At 34.7% G+C, this 12,028-nt stretch overlaps 1 protein-coding gene across 1 annotated transcript in view; it reads left to right on the plus strand.

The window, feature by feature from the left end:
- The window catches only part of IPO11 (importin 11), a 233,060-nt gene that overhangs the window by 132,259 nt on the left and 88,773 nt on the right, over nucleotides 1–12,028 (plus strand). Inside the window, exons 26-27 of the mRNA XM_017850710.1 lie at nucleotides 8,019–8,114; nucleotides 8,875–8,988. Of these exons, the coding sequence (XP_017706199.1) occupies nucleotides 8,019–8,114; nucleotides 8,875–8,988 (210 nt within the window). The remainder of the gene's footprint in view (nucleotides 1–8,018; nucleotides 8,115–8,874; nucleotides 8,989–12,028) is intronic.

Raw genomic sequence — 12,028 nt, forward strand, 5'->3', positions numbered from 1 at the left:
TGCCGATGCCATTAGGATTGTCTATTGAGCATGGGGATTTACATTTTAAAACCAAAATTTATAAACATATTTTTGTGTCTGTAAATTGGAAGGGTCATCTGCTAGATTACTGAAGTATTAAATTATAGATTGATGAGAAAAGGAAGGAGCTTAAGGAGGTTAGTAAGGACTGTATTAGTTTCCTAGGGATGCTGTAACAAAATACCACAACCTTGGTGGCTTAAAACAAGAGTTTCTTTATAATATTCATATTAATTATATAATTAAAAAATCAGTGTTTGTGGGGCCATGCTCTTTCTGAAGGGTCCAGGGGGAGAACCTGTTCCAAGCCTTTCTCTTACCTTCTGGTGATTGCAGTCAGTCTTTCGCATTCCTTGGTTTGTGGATATGTAATCCTGCCATCTGTGCTTCTGCTGTCACATGATGTTCTTCTGGTATCTGTCTGCGTCTCTGTTTTGTTTTTGTTGTTGCAGGGACAAAAGTCATAATTGATTAAGAGCATTCCCTAATATCTTCATCTTACCTTGATTACATCTGGGATATGGCAGAACTCTTTGACTTTAATTTTGTAGTTTATTAGTTTCTTTTTTAGAGCCAGGGATTTACTAAAGGGTGAGAATATAAGCCACTGTTACCAAAGAATCATGTGGGCTGTAAAGGATTTGTAATAACAGTAATCTGCATGTGGCTTGTTGAGACCGTGGATACTTGAGGCCTGGTTTATTGCACTAGTCTATTAATCCACATTTATTATTAATTTCAAAGTATTCTCCTAGCTCCAAAGCTTACAAGTAACATCAAACATGTTGCTTACTAAAATGCTTTTGTGAATTTTTATTGCATTTATGCCTTTACTAAACTGATAGAGTGGCAGTATATTAAGGAATTCAGTCTTACACAATCTCAGCTTTAGCTTTTGCTTTGGCGATAAATTCTTCTCTGGAGGTAAGAGGAAATAAGGAATTAACACATTGGACTTACTGACTATTTGAGGAAAAAGTGATTGGTGGTGTGGGAGTGATTAAAACAAGTGAAAATTGCCATGTCATTTTGATATTATCTTTACAGATTTTTTTCTGTATGTATGCCTGTTTTAACCTTTCTCCTCTGTTATACTGAGCTTCTCCATTATCCAAAGTTCAGTAAATGTGTGCTCTGTTTGCTCTGAATACATGTATAGTAAGTGACTTGAAAGACGAGGAATCCATGATTTTTATGTTGAAGATGTGCATCCAGTATAAATGCCATCTTGCCTATACTGAGGATCCATTTGGAATTCTCTCCTTGACCAGCCCCTTGATTTGCATATGCTGCCCTGCTACTTTTATGGCTCTTGAGTATACTTTGGCCTTCATTTTCCTCATTTATTAGATGAGGAGTGATACTAAATGATTTTTATTTTGTAAGTATGCAGTACCTGAAGTTCTCCATGTTAAATTATAATATATGTATTCTAAGTGATTAAGAAAAGGTGATTTCTCACATTTAAACACCTGCCAGACTAAATTTGAATTGACCTCACCCCCATCCCCCTCTTTTGACTTTTCTGCAACAATATTATTACCGTAATTGTTGAAAGACAACTTGTGAACTATTTGGAATGGCCATTGTGATTCTACTTGTTTTTATTATACTCTTACCAAATTATTAGAGGAAGCATAGCATAGCAGATAAGACTACCCATTGAAGGGAGACTCCCAGGGTTAGAACATTGGCTCTGCTACTTCACAGCTGTGTGATGTGGACAGATTACTCTTTGTTCCTCATTTTCCATGTGTAACATGGGGATGATACCTTTACCTACTTCCTAGGATAGATGTGAGGAATATTTGAGCTTATATTTATAAACAGTTATAACAATGCCTAGCATATAATAAGTGAATATAAGAGTTGGCTGTTTTTATGTAATATATAGCTCTCTCATTAGTCTTTCTATGGGGGGAAATAGACTACTACAATTTTAGGCAAAATAATTTGTTTGCTAAGATCTTTGGCTGTAGAGAAACCAAGTTCTTCTACTGCATCCTTTGACCATTTATTGGAAATAAATACTTAATACATTAATTAAATTTACTTTTAAAACTAAGCACGTGGTTTGCGCAATGATGTGTATTATCAGCAAGAACTGCATATTTCAGCTGGCTCTTTAAAATAATTAGTAATTGTATTTTGGTTGCTGGGTGCGGTGGCTCACGCCTGTAATCCCAGCACTTTGGGAGGCTGACGTGAGTGGATTACCTGACATTGGAAGTTTGAGACCAGCCTGACCAACATAGACAAACCCTGTCTTTACTAAAAATACAAAATTAGCCGGGCACGGTGGCACATGCCTGTAATCCCAGCTACTTGGGAGGCTGAGGCAGGAGAATCACTTGAACCTGGGAGGCAGAAGTTTCGGTGGGCCGAGGTGGTGCCATTGCACTTCAGCTTGGGCAACAAGAGCAAAACTCCATCTCAAAAAAGAAAAAACAAAATTTATTTTGACCGGGTGCGGTGGCTCATTCCTGTAATCCCAACACTTTGGGAGGCAGAGGTAGGCACTTGATCTCAGGAGTTTGAGACTAGCCTGAGCAACATGGTGAGGCCCGTCTTTACAAAAAATACAGAAAATTAGCTGAGCATGGTGGTATGTACCTGTAATCCTAGCTACTCAGGAGGCTGAGGTGGGAGGATCTCTTGAGCCTGGAGGTTGGAGGCTGCAGTGAGCCGAGACTGTGCCATTATACTCCAGCCTGGACAATAGAGTGAGACCCCGTTTAAAAAAATGAAGAAGAAAATTAATTGTATTTTATTTATTTATTTTGGCTGCTCAGAATAACACAATCTTTTAAACTTTTTTATTATTGAAAATTCCAAACTAACTGCATATCAAAATCTGTAGTCAAATACATAGTCATTATTTTGTAATATTTAATACAAATTACAAATTAAGGCAATTTCTCTATAAGTATGCCAACAGTAGATTATTATTAGGATACAAATACTTGAATTAAGAAATTTGGAGTCAGAGATGGTGGTGTGTGCCTTTAATCCTATCTACTTCAGAGGCTGAGGTTATAAGATCACTTAAGCTGAGGAGTTTGATTCCAGCCTTCCGCGCAACCTGACAAGACAGCATCTCTCTTTTTCTTTCTTTCTTTCTTTCTTTTTTTTTTTTTTAAGGCGGTGTTTCGCTCTTGCTGCCCAGGCTGGAGTACAATGGTGTGATCTCAGCTCACCGCAACCTCAAAAAAAGAAAAGAATGAAAACTGAGAATCTGATAATATGTGTTTAAGATGGTATTTTGTACAAATATTGCTATAGCTCAATCTGTATGTTTGGTTTAAAATCTTAGAAACTAGATTTTATTATTTAATAAATGGATGTTAAATACTAAAATATATTCCTTATCGTGAATAAATTGTATTTTATGTTAAGGAATATTTTAGGACAATAGTGCTTTCATTTTACTGCTATATTTGAAGACTGGGCAAACTCTCAAAATTTTTGGCATTTTCCTGTTCTTAGAATTCTAGTATAACAATAACAATCGTTTTTAATATTAGCTCATTTTCATTTTTAGTATCTCTCAGATACCATTTCTTAATATAGTATGCTATATAACATTTTAAATATATTTTTTATTAAATGCCAGTTATACTAATTTCTGACAGTATCTGCAAGTAACTTCTTTGTTCTTTGAAGCAGAAAATTACAATGTTAGGAAAATTGGATAGAGAGACCAGTATGCCTGCTTTTGGAGCAAGTGGTATAGAGCAAAGAATAGACTTTACTTTATTTTGTGACTCAACATGTTATCTAGAGAAATACAATTGTATGATAAAATACTCTAAATTGTTAACATTTCTTTAATTTGAAATTTGTCAATATTATAGCCATACTACTATGACTTTGAATTCTCATTCTGGTCGTGGTCGTATTAAGCAATGTCAAGCCAAGTTTCTTTTTTTCACTGTGATTAGACGTAAGATGACACAAATATTTTTAAGGTATAACTTATTCTGTAATAATAGTAGCTCATACTAGCATTTAACACGTGCTACACATTCTAAGCATACAAAACATAGATTTTATTTAATCCTTACATAAACATATGATGATAGTACTGCTCTTTTCCCCAGTCTTACAGATGAGAAATTAAATCACAAAGTGGTGAATAATTTTTTCAGGGCTGACACTCAGTTAGTAAGCATTGGAACCATAATATAACATAGGCATTTTGACTTTAGGATCTATGCGTTTAATCACTTTGTATGCAGTGTAAGTGTAAGTCAAGTAAATTGAATCCTGCATTTTTCACAAAAGTTTTAAGAACACAATCTGTTGCAGGTATATTTTGAAAGGGAATGGGTTTAAAGTGCAAAAGTTCTTTTTGTAATAACAAAATGTTGTTAAAAAACAATTAGTAATGGGTAATTGGATGATTGAAGTACCACATCTTGTTAGTTATACAGTGGAGTACTGTGCATTCCATTAAAAAGGAATGAAGAAAATCTCTATATGAGTTTGAGAATATAAACAAGGAGCGGTGTCTCTAGTTTTCTTCTGTTTAAAAAGTGGAAGAAGGCAGTGGAAGAATAAACCAGGTAATTAAAGTAGCTGTCTAGCAAAAAGAGGAGGAGAGGGTGAAACTAGATCTGTCAGGATGTATATCTGTTTTATATTACAGAGTTTGGAACCATGTAGAGGTAAAGTATGATTTAGGGGGAAAAAATTACTGAAGATACAAAACAGGCTGAAACATTTGAATCTAACTGTTATGATGTTGGTGGCATAGCTATTTGAGAAGAATATTTCAAGTCATTTTAATACATAGTATTTCACATGTATATTCCTGGTGGGATGTAATGTTACAACAAAAAAAAGTTTGTAATTGCATTCAATAGTGTTATCGTCATCAGTAATATTGGTATTGTTGTTTTAAAACTCGTATATGAATAGTAGAAAGAAATAAGGTTATAGGAACTGGCATTTTTCAGTGTAAGAGAAAAAATATAGGACTATTTCGTATGGATTTCCCGCAGGCACCTCAAACTCAGCATATCAGAATGGAATGTCATTATTATTATTGACACCACAATTGTATCCATTTGACCAAACAGGAAAACTAGAAGTAGTGAAAGACTTTCACCTTTGGTCCACTGTTCAGCTTTTCTGTATGTTGCCAGTTCTAGTTCTGAATTTTCTCTTGATTCTGTCCCATACCCTCTGCACCCAAGTCTGATAATGATATTTTTCTTTCAGAAACTTCTCTAGCTATGGTTCCTGACATTTTAGACCACAAAAACTCTATTTTATCCCTGAAATATTTGTGTATACGACTATGTTATTTATTTATTCAATCAGATACTGCTTTATCTGGGGATTATTTAATCCTTGCATTAATTCTAAATACTCCCTTGCCACAACCCCCTGCTCCCCGCTGCCAAATAAAACTATAAAGTTTCCTGTGGATTGGGGCCAGCCACAGCTATGTATTATTACTATAAATTCTCTTCAAACCGTTTTGTTTTTAAAATTTTAGTCAGAATTTGATATGACATAGTTTAGAGTCAACTAGACAGATGTATAAGATTTCTTAAAGAAAAAAACTGTAGTCACCTGTCTTTCTGCCATTTTTCCTTGCTCAGAGACAACCACTTTTATTGTTTGGAGCCGATTGATTCTTTTGTATCTATGTTCAGATCTGGAAATAACACCCCTGTGTTACTCCTTCATGAGTTGTTAATTGTAAGCAGTGTGTATTGATACCACCTTTGCACTTCCTCTGTGCCTTCGTCCTCCAAGTAATCAAAATTCAGTGTTTACATCATGATTCCTATATTTCCTATTCGAAGCTGAGACGTGTAGTCAGCTGTGTTTACTTCTCCTTTTCTGTACAATCTTTTGTATTCCCTGGAAGTAATACTTACCCTTTTTTTTGGTATAATTTTTTTTATGTTCACTGAACTGTCTGACAGATGTCCAATATGTTCAGACACATCAAGGATTCTATTAGTTTAATTTTCTTGGGGAAGTCTCTTCAGAACCATGCTGACTCCCACCTTGGGGCTCCTTCTTTTCTAAGTTTGTAGCTGCTGCTGCTTGTTCCTATTCTGAAATTTTAGAATGAGGTGCTGTGATGTAAGTTTATTTAAATGCATTCTGTTGGGCACTGATGAGCTCTTTTAGTCTGGAAGCAATCTCTTTTAGAGTCTTTATAGAAAATACACTGTCTTTGTTCTCCTGGATTGGGCATCAGTTGTCCAGATACTACAGAGTTGAAAATATGTAGCACTCTGTTTCTTAGACTTTTAACCAGTCTTATTTTCTTTCTTCTTATTTTTAGCTTCCCCTTTCTCCTTCCCAAAAGTATAAGGTTCTACTACTTTCTGTGTTTTTTGGAGTAGAGAAAGTAGGGGAAGTTATATGAAGTAAATCTGGTTGCTTCTCAGCTGTCTCCTTTGACACCTTGGGATTCAGCTTTCTCTGACTTAATGAGTCACTTTCCTCTTGAATTTCTTGTTGCTTGCTTTCAGTGTATGTTTCTCATTCCTCTTGTCCTTTTAAAATTATGTTCCCCCTCTTAATTTTTTTTTTCTATAATTTTAGTAGGGTTTGAGATGGGAGTGAAATTATACATGTATTTAATAATGGGTAGGTGGCCTTACTTTCTACTCACAGATAAGTATTGTCTGGTGATATCTGCCTCTATGACTCTCTCAATCTACTAGCTTATCTGTATATTTTCCATGTTTATCTTTTTTCCCAGATCTAGTTTTTTTTCCCAAAAAAATAAACTTTATTGAGATAAAATTTTATTGTTTCAAATTTTATCTTCTCTTGCTTTTAATCAGGAATTGATACCTTGTAAACCTGTATCTCTTAGTAGTAGTATACATAGTGCTTGCGCCACAGTAAAGTCTTTATATTTTTAATCTTTTATTTGGACATTACCTTCACTTCTTGCTCAAAATTAGAGCAGCAGCAAATGTTGTTATCAACCATGGATGCTACTTGCTTACCTTGGGACTGTTTTGAAATGCTTGGAAGTATTCTTGATGGTCATAATTTTTGGAGTACACTATTGGCACACAGTAAGCAGACACTGGAAGATGCTAAATCTCCCTCAATGCATGGGATGACTATGCACAGTAAATGGTTCTCTTCATTCAAAATGTCAGTAGTCAATCTTGAGAATCATTGATGGAAGTCATAAGGGAAACTTGGCTCTACCCTGAGGCTATTCCTTGCTCACAACCCTCTCAGATGGTATCTGTTTCCTTCCCCACCTCTCAAGCACCTGGGCTGGAAGTGTGGGGTAAATGTCCTTCTTGGTCCTTTTTGCTGTTTCCTGACCACTGCATTCTTCTCTTCCTAAAGCTTAAAACAACAATAAACAAAAAAACTCCACCCTGCTTTGAATTTCATGCTTACCCATTTTTGTTATAGAAGAAACATCTCACTCATATCAAAATAATTTCTATGTCAAGTTTTCACATGTAACAATCAATACTCATGACTAATCAGTGTAAGTATGAATGAAATATGATTTCTAATTTAATAAATATGCAGTATATATGCCACATGCCTTTTTCCTCCAATTTATTGATTGACTTAAATGTGGATTTATTTCTGGGCAGTGAGTATAGGTGTTACTAACTTCCTGTTTAGCTATCAAAAAGCCAATGTTTTAAAAATGCCTTTTCTACCTCTATTAGTGCATCATTTTTAAGGGTTGTTTAAATTGCAAGGGTAAGAATTACATTAACTGCATGTGATGCCTATGTTATTACAATGTGATTAAATACAGTTGCATGCAAGATATATAGCTGTGTGTAAATATTATATACTTCATATCAAACTGCAATTTTAAAATGGATTATCTTGTAAAAGTGTGTCTAGTGTCGGAATACTGCATACTCTGCATTCTTAAATTTGGTCTGTGATATTTATTTTAGTTTATTGTTTCCTTACATGTGTTTTTCATAAAGAAATGACTTTCAGTGTTATCACCAATGTTTCTTTCTGGGTTTTAGGTTGTAGAAAATGCCCTTAAAGTGAACCCAATATTAGGTCCACAGATGTTTCAACCGATTTTACCCTATGTTTTCAAGGGTATTATAGAAGGGGAGGTAAGATTTTTCTTTAAGTTCCAAAGGTAGTATTAGACTATAGGATTCTAATTTTAATTACTCTTGTTAGATGCAGAAGGAAAACTTTTCTTGTCATTTGGATCATATTAAATTACGTTAAATTTTCAGGGCAGTTAGACACCTTTGCCTTTTCCTGTTCCACACGAGGAAGCATAGATATTCTTTGACATGTCTCTTTCAAACATATGCATGTATGTTCACACAAAAGTCATTTGAAGTACAGGAATGGTGAATGGCTTGATTCCAATGCTTGACTACTAAGAATATGAGGGGGACAGAATAGTGTTAATGCTGGTATAGACTGAATATGTTAAACCACTGGTTATTTTCTAAGAACAGCTCTCTTAAATAGATCCATAGACCTGTGTATGTTATGAGTATTTAAAGTAATATACTACTGGGAGGCGGAGATTGCAATGAGCCGAGATCACGCCACTGCACTCCTGCCTGGGTGACAGAGTGAACTCCGTCTCAAAAAAAAAAAAAAGTAATATATGAAATTGGTAAATATTGTTTCTTTCTCTTTATTGGATATATATATATGTATAGATAGATGATGCATATAATTCATATATGTATTTAGTAAGTTAGAACTCAGGCAATATTGACAGTTCATTCTAAAGAGAAGTGATATGGAGGAGAATGTTATTTTATATCCCTGTTGCTTGTTACTGTGTCAGTGATTGTTTATACTTGTACCATAACACAGTTTTACAAGTGTTGTATTTTAATTGTACAGAGGTATCCTGTAGTGATGTCCACGTATCTTGGAGTTATGGGTCGAGTTCTACTACAAAACACTAGTTTTTTTTCTTCACTACTTAATGAGATGGCCCATAAATTTAATCAGGAGGTAAGAATCAATGTACTTAAATTTAAGGAAGTCTTTATCTAAATATAAATTAGAAATAGTTTGATGAGATAATGAGTCTTTGTAAAAGTCGCTTTATAATATTTAGACCTTTACATTTTAAATCTTTATTTATGCTATAGCAATGATTTGGGATAGAAAAGGAATCTGTAAGTGGCAGTTGAAACTTATACATTTTTGTCTTCACTCAAAATAGGTGATTTTATTCTGCTTAGCCATAGAATATAATGTTGGTTTGTTTATAGCTGCTGTTTTTCTTCACTGATACAGAATCTGAAAACGGGTATTTTGCATGGAGTGATGTATCATCTTTGTATTATTTCTTTAGTTAACTTGTTTTTAATGCCACAGGTTGAGAGAATTTCTGTTCTGATTATTGTGGAAATGACCTTTTAGCAAAGGTTTACTTTTAAAATTGTGGCTGATAGCTATTACCAGAGTAAGTTTGAAATGGGTTTTTCAGTGAAGTGATTTAAGACTATATGTGTGATAATTCAAATAAGATTATGTTGTAAGTCATTAATCTGTTTATTAAGATTTATATGATATAGAAGATAGGGTATACTTGACCAGTATATCTACATTTGAGACAATTTTTAAAATCTTTTGGTTTATGGCTGAAAACAAATATAACTATTTCTAATATAAGGAAATCCAAAATAAGGAAGTACAAATTTTTAAATATATGTAGCTTTTCTAGAATTAGACTAATCAGAGATCCCAACCCTTGTTTTGATAAATAAATAGTGTATATTTTTTATTAGCTTATTAATTTTAATTGAAATGGGATAATACATATTTTTTAGTTCTTTTTTTTTTTTTTTTAATTTTAGTAGAGATGAGGTCTTGCTATGTTGTCCAAGCTGTTCTCAAATTTCTGAGCTCAAGTGATCTTCCCACCTTGGCCACCCAAAGTGCTGAGATTACAGGATAACTAAAAATATTTAAGAACATAAGAGAGAAAATTAAAATGATCCAGAGGAAACATCAGAATGCCATTACTATGAATTCATTTTCTTGTTTCCATGAGGGGCCTGGTCATGTTTCCAACATTTCTTGAAATATCTGTCCTTCTTCCCTAGCATTAGTTTGTGAAGATTCAATCTGAGGTCATAATGAGTAAATATTTAATCACCAAAGTGACGGATTAATCTCTTAAATTTTTTTAATTGACACATAATAGTTGTAGACATTTATGGAGTACATAGTGATATTTCTATACACACAGTGTATAGTGATCAAATCAGGGTAATTGACGTATCTATCACTCCAAACACTTACTATTTCTCTGTATTGGGAACATACAACAGCCTCCTCCTCACTATTTGAAACTGTATATTACTGTTAACTATAGTCATCCTGCAGTGCTATATAGAACACTAGAACTTATTCCTCCTATCTACCTGTGATTTTTTTTTATCTTTTAACCAATCTCTCTCTCCCCACTTTCCCCTTACCTTTCCCAGTCTCTAGTAATCACTGTTCTACTCTCTACTTCTTTGAGGTCATCTTTTCTAGCTTCTGCATGAGAAGTGAGAACATGCAGTATTTATCTTTCTGTTCCAGGCTTATTTCACTTAACGTAATGCTCTCTAGCCTCACCCATGTTGCCACAAATGACAGGAATTCATTCTTTTTTGAGATCAAATAGTATTCGTGTGTGTGTGGTATTTTCCATATCTGTTCATCTGTAGATGGGTGCCTAGGTTAATTCCATTGCTGTAATAAAGATGAGGGAACAGGTGTCTTTTCAATACAATGACTTCCTTTCTTTTGGAGATATATATATCCAGTAGTGAGATTGCTGGATCATACAAGAGTTCAATTTGTAGTTTTTTGAGGAAACTCGTGATGTTCTCCATAATGGCTATACTAGTTAACATTCCCACCAGTAGTGCCTGAGTTCCCTTTGCTCTACATCCTTTCTAGCATTTGTTATTTTTTGCCTTTTTCATAATAGCCATTCCAACTAGAGTGAGATGATATCTCATCGTGGTTGTGATTTGCATTTCCCTGATGACTATTGATGTTGACCCTTTTTTTGTTTTGTTTTTGAGACAGAGTCTTACTCTGTCGCCTAGGCTGGAGTGCAGTGGCACAATCTCAGCTCACTGCAACCTCTGCCTCCCAGGTTCAAGCGATTCTCTTGCCTCAGTCTCCCAAGTAGGTGAGATTACAGACACCCACCACCCTGCCTGGCTATGGGGTTTCACCATGTTGGCCAGACTGGTCTCGAACTCCTGACCTCAGGGGATCTACCCACCTCGGCCGCCCAAAGTGCTGGGATTACAGGTGTGAGTCACTGCGCCTGGCCGATGTTGACCATTTTTTCACTTACCTGTTGGCCATGTGTATGTCTTCGTTTGAGAGCTGTTTATTCAGATAATTGTTCTACTTTTAAAATGGATTATTATTTTTATTTAGCTGTTGGTTGAGTTCCTTGTGTATTTCGGAAAGTAATCCTTTGTTAGATGTATAATTTGCAACTATTTTCTCCCATCCTGTGGGATGTCCTTTTACTCTGTTGTTTGTTGCTTTTGCCGTATGGAAGCTTTTTAGTTTGGTAGAATCCCGTTTGTCTGTTTTTCTTTTTGTTGCCTATTTTTTTGAGGTTTTATTCATAAAGTCTTTTCTCTGACCAGTGTCCTGATGTGTTTTCCCTGTTTTCTTCTAGTAATTTTATATTTGTAGGTCTCACATTTTAAGTCTTTAGTTCATCTAGAGTTGACTTATGTATGTCACGAGAGATAGGGGTCTAGTTTCATTCTTCTGCATATGGATATCCAGTTTTTCTTGCACCATGGTTGAAGTAACTGTTCTTTCTCCATGAATATTCATGCTACCTTTTTCTAAAATCAGTTGGCTGTGAATGTATGGATTTACTTCTGGGTTCTCTGTTCTGTTGGTCTTTGTGTGTTTTTATGCTGGTACCGTGCTATTTTGGTTACTATATTTGTAGTATATATACTGTATTTGTTATACACACACACACACTTTTTTTTTTTTTTTTTTTTTTTTTTTT

Source organism: Rhinopithecus bieti, unplaced genomic scaffold (assembly GCF_001698545.2).
Source record: "Rhinopithecus bieti isolate Rb0 unplaced genomic scaffold, ASM169854v2 scaffold_2409, whole genome shotgun sequence".
NCBI lineage: Eukaryota > Metazoa > Chordata > Mammalia > Primates > Cercopithecidae > Rhinopithecus > Rhinopithecus bieti.